The following is a 17699-nucleotide window of genomic DNA, read 5'->3' on the forward strand; positions in this document are numbered from 1 at the left end:
TCTCCAATTTACAACTTAAAGTGCTTTGAGATAATATATGTTGTCATTCGGCGCTATAAACATAAAATTGAATTGAAATTATTTGACATACTTTCAAATTATTGTACCAGCATGCTCCAAGATTACAGTATCACAATATTTAAATTCAGTACTGATCATAAAACAATAGCGTTAAATCTAAAAAATATAAATGAAAGTAAAAATAAAAGTCTAAAGTGTATTATAAGTTGAATAATAATAATAATTGTTGTTATTATTATTATCAGGACACTGGCCACATAAGAAATTAAGCAGAACAATTTATAAAAACTAAAATAAAACTAATCGAAAATGGAGATTTAAAAGAGGAAAGGGGGGCTCTCAAATCAAAAGCTCCATCTCACTTCCTGGGAGGAGTAAAGCAGAAAACTTCTATCATGAAGAAATGGATCCAGTGTGAGCATCAACCAGGAGAGGAGAGGAGTGCACGGTGATTATAATTCAACATATTTACTTTTATATTTACAAATGTTGTTCATACAGCTCCTCTCCCAAATAGACGCTTGCACAGCATCAGCACCCTGACATATACTCTCTCTCTCTCTCTCTCTCTCTCTCTCTCTCTCTCTCTCAGGCGGGTCAGCCCAGTCCATATAACCCAGTCTCTCCAGCAGCAGGAGGCTGACTCCCCCTCCCTCCCTCCCTCCCTTCCGCTTGTCTCCCCCTCCTCAGCCTGGAACTTGTGAATCAATTTATGCGTCAGCCTCGCTCCTGATTGGTCCATGCATATGTGCGATGACAACATTGTGGGGAGAGAGAGAGAGAGAGAGAGAGAGGGAGAGAGAGAGAGAAAAAGAGAGCCAGCCAAAAATCCATTGATGAAGTGTTGGTGAGGAGAGAAGCAGCGTGTTTTGTTCATTTCCTGCTCAGGTCCTGAGGTGGATGGTTTTTATTCTTTTTCCTCTGGTTCTTCAGGAAGAATGTACCACAGGTAGGAAAGAAAAGGAAAATGCACAAACTGTATAGTATAGTATAGTATAAGTACCAAAGGGCAAAAGTGGCTCAGCTAATGACAGGAATGTGAGCAATGTAAAGGGGATTACACTTCAGCGTGCCACCAAATTTGGCACTAGATTAAAGGGCACCAGTGTAAAAAAAACATTTCTGTGGGATTCAGGATTTCTCCGCTTGTAAATGATTTGTTTCTAAAGAAAAAGTTTAACTAATTACTGTGATTGTTTTTCCTCATGTGGATCTGGAGGAAATGAAGATGTACTTTAAAATGTTGTGGAAAAATAGCCTGTTATTTTCATATTTTCACATCATTGGCTCAGTCAGTGGATCTAATGTCCTATGTCTGCAGGATGTTTGATTTTCTGTTTGCATTTTCCCCAATTTCTAAATCTTTAGGAAAAGCTCCAGTCAGGATCACAGCTTTTTGAATGACTGTAGATAAAGCAGATCCCAGACAGCACCAGCAATGGGGAGAGACAACTTGTACAAAACAATAGTTCTTATGAAGAGAGAGATTATGTTTATAAAACTCAGGATATTGTCTTTCCTTTATTGATGCTCTAACTGTTGTGCTTGTTGTTCACTGTAGTGTGTGCTGTAATCGCTGGTCTTCTGACGAGAGGCTGGATGGAAAAACAGTCATCATCACCGGGGCCAACACCGGCATTGGCAAAGAAACAGCCAGGGACCTGGCGAGAAGAGGTACTGCACAATCCACCTGTGTGTCTGCGTCACACTGTGTCTCTGCCCGTTTCTTTTCCTTCTTCCACTTCTGTTCTTTTTTGCAAACTGTGACACATTCCACACCCTGCAGCCCCTAATGCATGAGCGCTTTAAAGCTACACAGCGTGATCTTTAACTGTAGACCTCTGTCCCCAGACCTCCACCACAGAACCAGGGTTAATCCGACTCACTTGTTTGCTCATTGTTTGCAGTGGGATTAGACATGTTTTTTTTTTACATATGGCGACCAAGTCAAGTGATTTCTATAGCACCAGCATTTCGTGGTGTATAGTAAGGCCACAGGCAGACAGGAAGGTAATTTGACGCTCTGTCAACTGAAGAGACACTTCACCAAATCCACGAGAAAGACAAATGGCAGAGATGGAAGACAGACGAGGCATCGAGGGGACAGAGGGAGCATTGTGAGGGTTCGCTCCCCTCCCGAGCCAGACAGGCAACAAAGAGAGATGGGAGGGTGCACCCAGCAGTGCTCTCACACACACACACACACACACACACACACACACACACACACACACACACACACACACACACACACACACACACACACACACACACACACACACACACACACACACACAGCGAGTAATATGAAAACTGGTTCTGCATAGGCGATCCAGTTTGTTAATGGAAAAACATAAATTTTAATACACGTTTAAGCGATGATGTAAAACCCTTCGTTTTATTATCTAATAAAAGATATTGCAAGGATGATAAAGGAGAGAAAAGGTGAAATTCTAAGTGAGAGAGAGAGAGAGGAGATAAATGTCGGTGCTTCTTCTTTCAGGCGAGTCCTCTGTCCAATTGCTTTTCCACAAATAGAATTATGTGACGATATATGATGACACCGTGATTAGATTTGCAAGGACTCATAAGGGAAGATGGCTGCTTGGGGCACAGCATCCTCCCATCAGCCATTTTAATACTGTATCTGTTCGGTTCTAACTTTTTCATATTTAGATGCATTTGCCATCTTGACAAAGTGAAATGTGCACATAACTCACTGGTATCAAAGGACAAAAGTTAACGTCTGAAAACTGGGACATTGAATTGAATATGCAGAAAATGATCCGGCTTCACTTTGTTTTTTTTGTTTGCCCCTTCATTTGCATTATTCATGCGTGCCTAACAGCATGTAATCATGTGCTGGGTGATCTTTAACTTGACTCAGTGCAGCCCTCCACTCTCACTGTTTGCGCGTCGTTTTATTTTAAATGGTTGAATTTGACGACCAGCGAAATGGGGGAACAATTGGGTTTTCCCACATGGGAGCAGCAGGGGAGAGACAAAGACACTGTGATGGGATACAGACACCACGCTCCAACTGATTAATGGCTCTCCTCTTCCTTAATTTCTGAGCACAACGGCTATTTTGTGTGCGTGTGTGTGTGTATCTGTGTGTGTGTGTGTCTGTGTGTCCTCAGAGCCCCTTTCTGGGCTCATTAAGGAGAATGCATCGTAATTTGCGTCAGAGGCGAATGAGAATGACACAGCTGAGAGGGCCTTGTGTTCGTGGGAGCGGAGCGGTCGGCTAAATGAGATGCTGAGTGAGAGTTTGGAAAACATCAGAGGATGATCAAACGCACGCTGAGAGATTTAGGTGCGCCCGCCTTAATTGACGTGGGCATCTCAGTGTGACTGCAAATGAGCAAAGCTGTTTTGCAATGTTTGAGTTTGGGAAATCCGAGGGGTTCAAACCTCCCTGTGTGGGACACTGTCTCCCACACAGTAAATCACTGTCATGTTCAGTGTATGAAGCAATGAGTGTAAAATGGCTTCCTCTTCTCTTTGTCCTGTGATTTATCATGAAGTAAAATTGACTTACAGCCCAATTTGTCTTCGTGTGAACTGAGTATCCAGCCTTCACAGTTTCTAGGAGAAACAACTTCACGTGACAGGGTTTTTGGATTGCGTGAGAAGTCAAAGTAATTGTTGTGCACATTCAAATGATCGTCTCTTTCAGGTGCACGCATCGTGATGGCGTGCAGAGACCTGGAGAGAGCAGAGGAGGCGCGGACGGAAATTCTGGAAGACACGGGAAACGAGAACATCGCCATCAGGAAACTGGATCTGTCCGACACCAAGTCCATCAGAGCGTTCGCTGAGCTCATAATCAAAGGTAGGGAACTGCAGAGACTGTTTATAAAGATGGCCCCTCCCTCCCACTATCCAGAAATGAAGCCATAATCAGCCATATTCCATATCCTGGATACGAATGCCACCATGTTGTGCATTTGGAGTCCTGTCGATACACATGTTTGACCAATCACAAGTCAGTCTCAGCTGTCAACTGTGACATGTAACCTTGTTTTCATAGCATCAAAACTGACACTTGAACAAACCTCAATGTGATAAGAGCAACCGAAGATGGCATGCACTTTTTTTTAGTCTGTCCATGTCCCATCTACTAACAGGAGATGGTATTTTTTTGTTGTGGTTGCCGATACTGCAGCCAGTGACCAGGTGGTAATCGATATGCTTTGGCTTTACTTTTGGGGAAGATGTCATGTCGTATATGTTTATATACGGTCTATACAACTAACGACTGAAATCTGTACCTATATGCATTTTTTGTACGTGTTTTCTATGAAAAGAAAAATAAACAGTAGTGACAACTGTGGGCTGCAGATCATTTGCAAGGTTGCTAGTTCAGACCCTGGCCCTTCCATGTGCCTTTGAACAAGACACCAAACTCCTCCAAATTGTCAGGCCACCATTGACGTATGTCTGCTTGAGTTAATGAGAAGCAATCCGTAAAAAGCTGACTTATGATACTTCTAACTGACTAATGTTCTTTTCAGAGGAGAAGCAAGTGAACATCCTGATAAACAACGCAGGCATCATGATGTGTCCCTTCTCCAAGACTGCGGACGGCTTTGAGCTGCAGTTGGGAGTCAATCACTTGGGTGAGTCATCACTGTGAGTTATGTCCACGACATAAAAATTAAGTGAATTGATTTCTGTTGGCCGTGATGTTTATCTGCAGGTTGAATGAAAGGAGAGGTTTTAGTAATTGATGTGACATAAACTGTAATATCTTTTTTCCAGTAATAGGATCACATTATGAGTGGGATTTTCCCACTAAAGAGGGGCAAAAGTACTTTTCCTTCCCACACTGCATCCTATTAACGAGCCGCACAGAACCCGTCAAACCCAGCCGACTAATATATCAGCCTGGAAAATGATCCAGAGTTTTCTTGGAGCTGTCAACGTTTTCCCTACGTTGGACCGTGGCTTCCTTCCAAATGATGGTTTCCTCCAAGGTATTTTTATCACTGCCAGGCAGAGAGAGGAACACGCTGTGCTCGAGTCACCCACACATCTCCACACACATGCACACATACATGCGTACTTGTACATGAACGTACATCCTGTAAATGTACACATGTCAAACAATGATAAACTCTGTATAGGTCAACAGGAAAAATTTAACAATGGGTACGGGAAGCGACAAACTCGAACCAGACCTGGAAGTTTCCTTCCACACGTGACACTTTACGGCGATGCCACTGTTCCCTGAACAGAAATTTGTCTTTCTCTATTGTTTCCATTTGTTTAAATATAGTCCTTGTTTTTACCATTTGAGGAGCAATAATATGAGTTACATCAAAACCCTATCATCTCATCTTTCTGGCTCCTGATACATTGTGATATTCTTGTATAGAAGTCGTAAACAAAGCTGAAAGAATGTTAAACACAAGCAGTTCGATCTATTAGAGATTGAGCCTTTTTACTGATGGAGAATCTAGAGACTCAGTCCAGATCAGAATGTCCTGTTCTTTAGATCAGTGTCACAAAGTTGTCCTCACTATCGGCTCTGCACCGACCACCGAGGAGGAAACAGAACGAGACAGAGAAATTACACCATATCAACACCTTCTTCTGGATTTTCTGGATGGGATTCTTCCGCCAGCTGCCCAGTAAAATGTCCGCAGCATGTCTGAGTGAGACCGTGTGAGAATACAGCAGCGAAATGGAAACTTCACAGCAAGCGAGTGGGTGTAGTGATGACGTTTCTAACACACGATGGAAGCTAAACTGGAAAAACACAAATATCTCATGATGAAGAAGAGGCGCCGTACACATAGAAGACGCAGAAGAAGGCAGGAAGATTCGAGAGCTTTTGGCGACAAGAGCTGATGCTGGTGTCGATGTACTGTAAACAAAAGCCCTGAGCTTTCCAAAGCAGAGTTTACACGTCATGTCCTCCCTCCTCCGTGCTCCAGCCAGTCCCCACCGCTCAACTCAATGTTCTGGAGATGGCAACCTTTCAGTGTTTCTACAAAATACTTGTGTGCATTGACCTTTATAGGGGCTAAAGCCACAAGCCAAAAGATCCCAAAACAAGGGTAAAGGTTGAGTGCTGTGGCCTTTATTTATGTAGCATGAAGCAAGAGCCTGAAATGTCTGTTTCTCACTTTGCTCAGGTCACTTCCTGCTCACTCACCTGCTGCTGGACCTCATCAAACGTTCGGCTCCGGCCCGTATCGTGGTGGTGGCGTCGGTGGCCCACACCTGGACGGGGCTTCGGCTGGATGACATCAACAGCGAGAGGAGCTATGACACCATGAAGGCGTACGGACAGAGCAAGCTGGCCAATGTCCTGTTCGCTCGCTCACTGGCCAAACGGCTTCATGGTGAGTGGAGACCGCCGAGGTTTTCATGGAGTCACTGCCGAAGGAAGCAAACGTCACAGGATGGAGGAAAGAATAAATAGAGTAGTCACAGATTTGGTTTTAAGTCAATATACTTTAATGTATTTAGTTTAATGTACTAAATTACTACTACTACTACTACTACTAATAATAATACTAATAATAATAATAATAATAATAATAATAATACATAAATTTGATTACATTTGATTGATTCATTATTAATGATTGAAATTTAATTAATTAATTACTTAGTAGACATGGGCTATTTTGGCCATTTTTAATGCTTTTAATTTGCCTTTATATACCACGTATAAAAAAAAATGTGACTATATTAACCAGACAATAAGTGGACCCATAAATACACAAAAAGCATAAAATCTGATTTGTTAAAAAAACTTAGTGGTTTGTTATTTGTTAATTATACACACATCTGTTAATGTGTGAACATGAACACATGACATATAGTCTTGTTGAGAGGAAAGGAAAGAGTTGAGAAATATATCTATTTAATTTAATTAGATGGAATAAAACCAAAGTCTAAGATATGTAAATCAGAAAGCAGAAAGCATTGTCTTCAGTTGAACATGAGAGCAGACTGACATTAGTGTCACACTGGATCGGTTGCTCAAGTCTTTTCTCATTCTGAGGAAGTAGCCTCCTGTTATGTGAATCAGACTTTCACTGGAAATGAGCCATTTTGTTGTCTCACTTCTGGGGTTTGTTTCTCTGCTTAATGGACAAGAACTGAAAGAAATTACTTTAATTAAAAAAAAGACTCTCGGGTCTGATGTTTGATTCCACAGATCTTGAGTACAGCTATTAAAACTCAGTCCATTATGGGTTTAACTCAGAAACAAACAAATTGGACATTAAAGGGGAAGAATGAGATGAAAATGAAATGCAAACACCATGGCTGATAAAGCTTTTGATTTGAATTTGCAAACAAATCACCGATGCTCTACACTGAATATGGAAATGCAACAGGGTCATATGTGCTTGAATGTGTTCATATGATTACATAGTGTGTGTGAAGTGACTGTATAGGGGCCTGTACTCTCTGTATGTCACAGGAACAGGGGTGAGCGTGTTCTCCCTGCACCCGGGGGTGGTGCAGTCCGACCTGTGGAGGCACCAGCACCAGTGCATCCAGGTGGCCGTGAAGATTTTCCGGATTTTCACCAAGACGACAGTGGAGGGAGCTCAGACCACCATCTACTGCGCCGTGGAGCCCGGCCTGGAGAGTCAGAGCGGGGGCTACTTCAGGTACACACAGTATTTCAGCCCACGCACAACTGGTTACATAAGCACTTCTGAAGTGCCGGCTTCACACTGCTCACTATTACTACCTGCTGACTAACAGTAGGGTTTATTAAAAAGGTTTTTATTCTTGTTTAACACATAAATGCACCACACAGCACTTAACAACCATCCTCTTTCCCTGTGTGTGTGTGTGTGTGTGTGTGTGTGTGTGTGTGTGTGTGTGTGTGTGTGTTCAGTGACTGTGCCCCCGTACGCTGCTCGAGGGCGGCCTCCGATGACGACTCAGCCCAGAAACTGTGGGAAATCAGCTGCAACATGCTCGGCATCACCTGGCAGTGAACAGTGGGAAACGAACTGTGTAGTGGAGGACGTTGTGTGTAATGTGTGAATTTCATCTTTAAAAAAGACAGACGGCACTGTTGAGCACTTAAAGAGGCGTTGTTGTTTCTGTTACTGTTGTGAAATTATGTATTTTAATAACTGGAAGTTCAATATGGTCTAAATAGGACTGAATCTCTATCAAGGGCTCCTTTATTTTATACATAATGGGAAGAATCTGATGTTTGGTCAATTGCATTGATCAAACAGGGTTTCATGTCTTACCCATATTGTCAGATTGTTTTTAGTACTCTGTAGAATGTTGAGGAAATAATTTTGAATTATCTTATCACTACACCTTTGCTAGTTTATAGCTCGCTATATTCTTTGTATCGTTGGTTTTCTTTGTTTTTGTCTTTTGACCCATCGTGAATTCCTTTCTAATATTTACCAAACGTTCAGTTTGCAGTGTCTTGTGTAACAGAGGAGTAGTTTTTTGGCACGGACGAGAACGATTTGGCTCCAAACGGCCTTGAAAAGTATTTTTTCAAAGTAACATGTGAATGAAGTAATGTACTTACTGTAGCTGGCAATAGGAAATGGTTAACGTTCTTCTTTTGTGAATCAGAATGTAATTTTAATGCCTCTGGCTGGCATGGTGGTGCAGTGGATAGCCTCACTGCCCCCACAAACAGCTTCTGGGGTCGAACCATCCAGACAGCCAAGGCCTTTATTGTTTCCATATTCCCCTCGTGCCTGTGCCTGAGTACTCTGGCTTCTTTCCACAGACATGCAGGTTCGATTAACTGGAGAAATTGGGGGATAAACTGTCCGTAGGTGTGAATGTGAGCGTGGATAGTTGTTTGGTTCTCAGCCCTGTGGTTGTCTGGTGATCTCTCCCGGATGTTCGGCTCCCGTCTGATGTCAGCTGGGATTGGCTCCAGGATAAGAGATACAACTACTGGATGGATGAACTGTTTCACTACATTTTCTTAAATGATATCAGAGGTCTCTCCTGTTGCAGTAATAATTGTAACCACAATATGGTTACATGTGGTTATGAAGGCGTTAGGAAAGCCTCTGACGATGTGGCAGCATGTACATAATGTATAAAAATAAATCTGTTAAAACGAAAAAAACAAAGTTTGGCTTGTTTGCTGCATGTGTGAGTTGTGATCGTGTGTATGATGATGACAAGCCGCTGGGTTGACGTTTTCAGATGCAGTGACATGTGACTCTGGTATGAATTTCGCTTTTGAGATTTAAAAGAGATTAGGTGAGATTAGTGTTTAAGTAATGAGAGAATTTAGGGTTTTAAAGTCTCTGTCAGTGCCACCCAAACAGACGACTGCATTTCAATGTGACTGACTCCACGGCCACTTTGTCAAAGAGACAAAAGTGAAAAGTAATGTTTGAATCCTGCTGCTTACAACATCGTGCTGTTTAATATGATTCACTGATCAGATAACTAATTGATTTCCATGTACAGAATATTTTATTTTTCAAGACATGAGTATTACTCTAAGTGTGACTCTAGTCACAGCAGAGAATAATAAAGAACACAGATCAGTAGAACTGTATGAACACACCTTATGTTAATCTGAGTCACATGGGGGAGTGTGTAAGACTGAAGGAATGTGGAATGAGCTTGAGGAGTGGCCACAGCGTCGCCTCTAAGCAACACACGTAATATGATTACAGGCTGATTTAAGAGTTATGAAATCAGCCGATATGAGTCTTTAGATGGTGTCAGCAGTTATCTTTGCAGAGATTCAAACTTTGACTTCACAGACTAAAACATGTAGAAAAGATGCATTTATGTTGATTTAAAAAAATGTTTCTTCTGTTATTATTACATATCATTTAGCTGACAATTTTATCCGAAGCGACTTCCAAAATAAACATCCCATCAGTCAACTTTCCCGTGACCAGAAATTAAATATATTAAAGTGGCAGTTTTGAAAAATTGTCACTTAATTGTAATAAACCGACAGCGAAATGTCCACATGCTTCATTAAACTGAAGTGACAGTGGCCTCTTATCAAGAAAGAAAGAAGGTAGGTCTGGGTATTTTGTTTTTAAAATATAATAATAAAGAAGCTTTGGTTGACAAAAGGTAAAATATATATCAGTAATATTTAATTAATTAAAAATGATATCCTTATAAAATAAAGATCTATAATACTTTACCATTCTGAGGTTGAATAAGGAGTTGTAATAAATCTGTTTTCCATTAATGGTCAAATTGAAGTAACCAACACCAGTGCTGCTGTGACGACAAGTGGCAGTGTCTGTAATGAACCTCCTCGCCTGCAGGTGGCAGTCTGGATAATATCGAAGCAAAGAATCAGCGTCTCCTGCGCACGCGCGGTGAAAGTCTACGTCATCTCTTCTCGAGTTAAGTGTGACCTGAAAGCGACGTGTCTCTCAGAGCTCAGACTGTTCCTCCTCCGATCACCTCCTCAGAACAAGGTGAGACCCGAGCTGCCGCTTGTAACCTTCTTTTATTCACACTACAGTTTAACACAGTTGCTGCTTTGACAGCTTGAACGTGTATTTGTCGCGTTTCCAGCGAACTGCCACGTCGAGCTAGTAGCTTTTCAAACGCTAGCTAGCTAGGAGGAGCTAGCACAACTACAAATCACGGTTTTCTGTTGTTTAAAGGAGTTTCGGTTAAACTACAGTTTAACACGTCACTTAACAGCAGGTTTTATGTGTCAACAAATGTAACGTGGCTGTAGTTTATTGTTGTTGAACGTGGTATTCGCGATATGCTGAATGTATACGTCATCATTGTGAGCAGCCCAGACGTTAACACTGATGTTGTCTTTTTCTTCTTCTGTTCTTCATCCTCATCAGCCCAAACAAACATCATGGATCAGGTAATGCAGTTCGTTGAGCCCAGCCGGCAGTTCGTCAAAGACTCCATCAGGCTCGTGAAGAGGTGCACGAAGCCCGACAGGAAAGGTACCAGCTTTCAATCTTAAATGGGCCACATCGGCTTTGATGTGCTGTGTCAGAACTTGTCTTTGATCTGAGGTACATGGTTTAAAAGTTCGACTGATTAGGAAAAGCATGTGGGATGTTGTTATACTTTGTACTTACTTAATATCTGAGGATTCTCAGTCATCCGGATCATTTAGTAGTTTTTACTTCCACCACTGGACTTGTTTGTGTTTCTTGAAGATGTTTTCACTTCTCATCCAAGAGGCTTCTCCTCTGCTGAAGTTCTACTTTTCACGTAGTCATTCCTTTCCTCCTGTCAGAGTTCCAGAAGATCGCCATGGCCACGGCGATCGGATTCGCCATCATGGGTTTCATCGGTTTCTTCGTCAAACTCATTCACATCCCCATCAACAACATCATTGTGTAAGTGGCAGTAACACCTACATTATTCACATCGTAAGCTCGTTACAGGGAAGAGGGAGAAACGGATTTGTCTTGATTTGATGTGATCACAACTTTTGATATCATCAAGTAGAGACAAATAAGAAGTGCTTAGTCCAGGACTGTGCTATCTCAGGCTTTTTATCCCAGTGTCTCCCTCCCTGATATCTGTGATGACTCTCTAGTGATTGTGTTCATGATCTTACACACTTCTCCTTGCTTTTAAATTGTCTTACTCACAATAAAGATGTGCATTGACATTAGAATTGGGTACGTAGGAATTAATTGAGCTGTTATGTCCGTTCATCTTTGTTACAGACTGGCAGGTTAATTAATTGTCCTACATTCAAAATAAAACAATTAAAAACTGCAGTATTTGTAGGTTTATATATTTCCCAGGGCTCTTTTGTTAAGATTCCACGTTTAGCGTCTTAATTTTTTATAAATAATGGAAACATGACCCCAACGTGACATCTTTGTGTTCAATGTTATGATTAATGGTGTCAACAACACAATTATTGATAAATTACCTTCAGAAATGACCAAAAACAAATCAGTTTCACGAAGGCCACATTTTAGGGACTTTCTACTAAAATGTCAGTAGAAATTCCACATTTATTTATTAAGGTATACAATTAATAGGAAAACAAATGATTTACTCTCCTCTCTCGCATGAGACAGTTCATTTTGTTACATCAGTGGTAGAATAGCAGCATCTCATCCAAGGACCTGGTGTTAATTTCACATCACAATTTATACAGCTGATGAATATGACAGAAAATATTTAGTATTTTGTGCATAAAAGATTTAAAGCATTCAAATACAATTAATCTATGGTTAAGGGTGTCAGAATATACACTATTCTGAATCTTGAATTCTCAAAGGAAAATTGACGAGTGGTTTTCATCAGTGGTGGTTTTAATGCGTTAGCTGGGTCATTAAAAAACGTGAATATTACTGTTAAAAAATAGTATTGGCCACATTTTGATTACTTGTCCCTAACACTTTCTTTTTTATTTTCTTTCTTCCAGTGGTGGTTAAATCCTGGTCAGAGAAAAACAATTTTCAATACCTGGGGACGGGTGACGGTGCTGTAAAGTGATATTGGGCTGATGTGATCGGGACTGAATGGGGATGGCAATTTTTACGTTCTGTGCACAACATTTGTATTTGCTGTGTAAATAAAACAAATGGAAACCCACACTTTTGATTTGTCCCGTCTATGCAAACAGCATTGCTGCCCTCGCTACATTGTAGTCTACATTTTCTAACCTGAAGAAGAAGACAGGTGGAAATACTTTTTACTCTATAATCAGTGAAAAAGGATGATACAGAAGGCACATGTTGAAGTGGAATCCTGCACTTTTAAATGACGATGTAAAGTTCGTGATTGTGACGAAACTTGTTTGTGATTTTTCTACAATATGCTGTCATCTCAGTACTCGGTACTTGAAATGGACCAGCTGTATGAAAAAAGGCTCTGATTCTGGTTGTATGAGGTGCATTTTCAACGACAGACACAAAACTACTTTGTGATACATTTTGAATTCATCCCTACACAGTGGAAAAAACAATGATCTGGCAGAAGAGCATTGTCCAAGATATAAAAATGAAAAGAATCTGCTATTTCGGTTCTGTTTTGAATTACCTGTGGGCCAAGTCATGCAAAATTCATAAAAGCACTTAAGTGAGATTTCTGTTACATTTAAAGGTGTTTTTCACTGAATTCCATGTGTGATGTTCTGATTAGTCGAACACTAACTGAGAAAGCAAACCTTTTCTGTGCTATTCTATATTTTTCTGGATTCCCATGCTCCACAGTAGTGGCTGGTCTGTGATCACAGTGACAGGCTTCCTGGTGTTTCCAGGAGCGACGGGCTCGTAGGTGTTGGACGTGCTCACCAGCTTCCCAAACTGCAGGACCTGGTTATCTGGACAGAGAAGACAGATACAATTAGGTTGAAACGCATCAGTAATATTGTAAACTACTAAATGTCAACTTTAAATAGTCAAGTTAACAGTTGGAGGTCGTGCACATGACTTTGATTTGTCTCTTAACACAGTTTTGGACCTAGCGAGGCGATGTCAAGGCCGCACATCGGGTTCCTGGCACGAACCCGAACACATTCACACAGGCTATTGTGCTGAGGCCACTGAGCACTCTTCCACTTAGTGCTTACTGAAGTGTTAAGAAATCCTCTGAAAGGAGAATCCTTCAGTTGACACAGGAAAGGTGACAACTTATATAAGGCTCATTGTTCGATACCCTTTATAACGACAAGTAGCACAGTGAAGGAGAAAGAACTCTTCAAACAGAGGGATTCAAAAGAAGAAAAGACACCGTTAGACCTGATACATTTTTCAACCATGGATGTTATTCACCAGGTCTGACACATCTAGTCTGGAATAATTTCACATAAGACAGCCTGGATTCTTCCAAGGTCAAACCTTTGTGAAATATTTGCTCCAGTTTCATGGGTAACTTCCTCTTTGTGTTCTTTTCCTGACATGAGCGTTGTGACAAATCGCTGAGTCCTTTCCCTTTTTATTATGGCTCATTATAACAACTTGGATGGTCCAGGTTCAGGTCTAAGCTCCAGTGAATTGACTGAACTGAACCGTTCAGGCTGAAAGGACACTTGGCCAACACTGACCTCATGTGGTCAAACCAGGAAGTGCTGAATTATGTGTTGTGAAGTGCATCACATTCAGCCAGTGTCTGTCAGTGGTCGGAACAAGTCAAAGATCATGAATTTATTAATACTAAGTTTAATAATGTTGCTGAGTGTTATTCAGCTCTATAAGATTTAACCCTCTGAATAACTTCACATATTAGTATAGGCTGTAACTCAGCACATACAGTCACTGGAACTAATGACCTAAAACTATCATTCTTTATGCTTTATATTTTAAACCTGGGCTCTATTTTTCTCTGCTTTTTGGGACCTAATGATTGATACAGACAAAATGTTTGGAATCGCTCCCATATTGAACGAGGAAGGCTATTGTGAAAACTGCGAAACCACTCGGATTTGTCATAGTACGGTCATGAAGTTCTTGTTTTTGCCACTGACAACATTATGGATTCCTACAGATGTTGTCGTGTGTCTCACGTCTTGCTCAACAACGTAAACAAGAGTAAGACACATAAAAGGATAACCAAATTATGGGATGCCCTTGCTACTCAAGCGGAACAAGGAAGCAGCCGTCACCATAGCAATGGATAGACGCCCTGTTTCTGTATCTGTTAAACTGCTTCACAATTTCCATTACATCTAAAATCATGAAGAATGAGATGGGAGATACATTTGATTTTGTTTAATGTATTTCTATTTAGTCTATGCCTGCATAGACATTTGTGGGTTGACTACAAGTTAAGAAACCTTAGCAAGCTCTTTAAGTATGTTGGTTTAGTCCATTCTCCTACTGCAAGTACACCTCCTGCTAGCACAAGTGTAAGCCTGCCTCCATCTAGACTCGCTAGTAAATGGTTTCCCAGGTAATTTACACTCTGCACTAACTTGGCAAAGCCCTGAACACTGCCATTCAAATAGAAATCCTACTCTTACTCCTCGAAGAGCAGCCGGAGCAGAGAGGCCTGCTGAAGACAGGGTGGAGGAAGTTTGAGGCAGACAAATGTCTCGAGGGATTACAATGCAGCCGATCGTAGCGAACTTGCTCAGTACTGGACAGATTCAAACATCTTTGTCCCTATTAATGATTTAGAGCTTAAAAAGATGGGAAAATGGGGCCCAGATTTTTAAATACTAGAATTGTGCTTAAATAATAATGACTACAGTAAAAAATATGAAGAATAACAACTGTGTAATTTGTTTCTTTCTCTTCCTACAAACAAACAAGGGTGTTTCGAGTTGTTTGTAAAAGTCTCAATTAATCATGATAGTGATATTTACACGGACATTTTTCTTGGGGGGCTTTGGGTAAATTTGGATAAAATAAAAATGCAATCCATTAATTCTCGTTCTGGCAGTTTGAGAAAGTTTTCCATCTGAAGATTACAGGGTGAGAAATCAGAGAATAAAGAGCCGCTCCTGAGGCAAACAGCTTTTCTCCTCATATAAAAATAATTTCAAAGAACAAATGCTTTGCTCTGGTGAAGAATAAAGAGACCAATTAATCACACAACCTGCTTTTGCAAACGCTACACCTCAAACATCATACACTACATTACACACTATTAACCTGAGCCAACACCTGATAACTGCATTGACAAAGAACACCAGAAAATAAGAATTTTAATGAGTATGTAAAAAAAAATATTATTGGCGAAATCACTTCACACAAAGGGGAAAATGAACACAAAGGAACAAAGAAGGAGAGAAAGAAGCAAATCATTTGTCCACAGGCGCCTGCACGCACATCAAACAGGGACAAAAAAGCCCTATGCTGCTTCAAAGACTGCCAAATAAGCATGGTATTAAGTCAGCTTGACTCCGAACACGGAGGAAAACAAGTTGCATGTGAAGTTAAGGCACTTAATAATTGAGTGAGCACAGAGCCGTGCTATGGGCGGGCGAGAATAATGTCTGACTGTGTTAAAGTGTGGGCCTGAGGATTTTTCTCGGCAGGGTAATATGTTTCCACCTAGGCTCATAGCAGCCGAGCCACGAGAGTCGTCTACGAGCTGGAGACAAAAGTCCAGGCAGAGATTTTAGTGTTTTGTGAGATGAGCAAACGAGTGTATTCACTTTAATTGATCACTTTGGGAGGATTAAAGAGTCCTCATGGAAACATCTGTCGGGAATACCATAAAAAATGCCTTTTAAGGAAAGCTATGTCACTTTTACTGAGCAACAGCGCCCTCTGCGGCTACACATGGTGATTAATTCTGTCTGTGTCCGATCGATTAAGTGGTTTTCGTGTAGAGAAAAAACAAAGTCCATCAATCTCTAACTCCATGGTCCCACTTGCTAAACTGAAACACAACTGAACAGTGGATATTACCCACGATCCCTCTGAACCAGAAGAGCTGCTGCTGCAACAAATACAGCAAACTCTGTTTAGATTTCTTGATATTTTAAGTTTTCTCACAGGAGATCGAACCCGCTCACCAAAGTCACAAAGAGCAGGAACAGACATTCAGGGTGAGGGTGGGAGTGGAAGAGGAAACATTCTCCCAAGTACAGTCAGTGTACCTTCAAACTAATTCAGAAGGACTTTAAAGGTCCAGTGTGTAAGATTTAGGGGAAAGGGATCTATTGGCAGAAAATGAATATAAAATAATCCTAGTGATGTTTCATCTTAAGTATATGTCAGTATCAATCAAAATGTTGTAATATCTAAATCTATATATGAACATATGGTTGTTTTCATAAGATTTTCAAATCTCATCAAACCTTACCTTCATGATGAAGTAGATTAACTTAGTGTTCTAATAATACTATTTTTGATTTTTAACAAGTGTTTTTTTTAAACCTTAATCTTATTAAGCAAATGTATTCACATTAGTTAATCAATATTTTATGTAAAGATTGTAGATCTATATTATCAGGGGCTTTGAGAGCTTTCTACAACGTTTGTACTAGGATTACAATACTGTACAACACTATGACTGAAAAAAAAAATATACCCTTTACAGCTGCAGCTATTTTCTAAGAAGACACCAATTCACCAGTGCTCCACACACATTAGGTCCTTCAGCAGGCTGCATAAACCTCTCATTGATGTTTTTATCCTCGATATAAAAATGCCATAGGATTTATCCCTCAGCACAATGTCATTATATTACAACCGGAGAGGAAAGGAGATATATTCAGGGCTGAAAATTGATGGCTGGTGTCACAGGAACGGCCACTAGGGGCAACAGAGCACTACCATACAAGCATTGGGAGGAGGAATGGCCGAGAGGCATGTACATTTACTAACACACATAATCTGTGTCGCTCATTCACACAACCATTTAAAACAAGCATCCACCCGCACACACACCCATGTGCAAACTCTTTACTGAGCACAAAGGGCTTTCAGATGGCTTCATCAGTAATCCCCTCCTCAAAGCTGATACCGATCAATAACGGCCCCCCGTTGCAGAGGGGACCAAAATGAGCGTTGCACCCTCCAGTGATAACAATGGAGATGTTTGCTGCCTGTAATTGCATTTCCAGCGCCACAGCTGAAAGGGCCCGTCAGCTGTAAGTAGACCGTATTTACACAACAAATTACCCAGGAGAGTGGGTGGGCGCGGGGAGGGGAGACTCGCACACACTCGCACTGCAGTGGACAGGTAGGGGGGGGGAATTACTGGTGTTAGGGGCCATTTCTGGCGAGAAGAACCGGAGAGAGGTGTGTTGCCGCTCTATTGTGAGAGGCATGTTAAAG

The 17699-nt window shown here is 41.0% G+C and overlaps 3 protein-coding genes across 4 annotated transcripts in view; 2 read left to right on the forward strand and 1 right to left on the reverse strand.

The window, feature by feature from the left end:
- The first annotated feature begins 814 nt into the window (after positions 1-814).
- Positions 815-9112, forward strand: zgc:112332 (uncharacterized protein LOC553712 homolog). The gene is made up of 7 exons (XM_035142161.2): positions 815-970; positions 1583-1695; positions 3701-3856; positions 4539-4643; positions 6165-6374; positions 7466-7658; positions 7892-9112. Exons 1-7 carry the CDS (start codon positions 960-962, stop codon positions 7992-7994), a joined length of 891 nt encoding a protein of 296 aa, XP_034998052.1. The 5' UTR covers positions 815-959; the 3' UTR covers positions 7995-9112.
- A 1180-nt stretch (positions 9113-10292) lies between these two features.
- sec61g (SEC61 translocon subunit gamma) lies at positions 10293-12561 on the forward strand. Its single transcript, XM_035142166.2, has 4 exons — positions 10293-10445; positions 10833-10940; positions 11240-11342; positions 12392-12561. The coding sequence occupies exons 2-4, from the start codon at positions 10847-10849 to the stop codon at positions 12399-12401; spliced, it is 207 nt and encodes a 68-aa protein (XP_034998057.1). The 5' UTR covers positions 10293-10445; positions 10833-10846; the 3' UTR covers positions 12402-12561.
- Positions 11930-17699, reverse strand: part of tpk1 (thiamin pyrophosphokinase 1) — a 72027-nt gene continuing 66257 nt past the window's right edge. For both annotated transcript variants that reach the window (XM_035142162.2, XM_047337839.1), the window contains one exon: positions 11930-13291. In XM_035142162.2, the coding sequence (XP_034998053.1) occupies positions 13146-13291 (146 nt within the window). In that variant the 3' untranslated portion in view covers positions 11930-13145. The remainder of the gene's footprint in view (positions 13292-17699) is intronic.

Source organism: Hippoglossus stenolepis, chromosome 19 (genome assembly GCF_022539355.2).
Source record: "Hippoglossus stenolepis isolate QCI-W04-F060 chromosome 19, HSTE1.2, whole genome shotgun sequence".
Taxonomy (NCBI): Eukaryota; Metazoa; Chordata; class Actinopteri; order Pleuronectiformes; family Pleuronectidae; genus Hippoglossus; species Hippoglossus stenolepis.

Excerpts from the sequence above, each read along its gene's own strand:
- zgc:112332 (XM_035142161.2), top strand. Across the intron at positions 6,375-7,465 it reads ACTGGCCAAACGGCTTCATG|GAACAGGGGTGAGCGTGTTC; the intron begins GTGAGTGGAGAC and ends TGTATGTCACAG. Across the intron at positions 7,659-7,891 it reads CAGAGCGGGGGCTACTTCAG|TGACTGTGCCCCCGTACGCT; the intron begins GTACACACAGTA and ends GTGTGTGTTCAG.
- sec61g (XM_035142166.2), top strand. The coding sequence starts at position 10,847 with ATGGATCAGGTAATGCAGTTCGTTGAGCCCAGCCGGCAGTTCGTCAAA. Across the intron at positions 10,941-11,239 it reads CACGAAGCCCGACAGGAAAG|AGTTCCAGAAGATCGCCATG; the intron begins GTACCAGCTTTC and ends TCCTCCTGTCAG.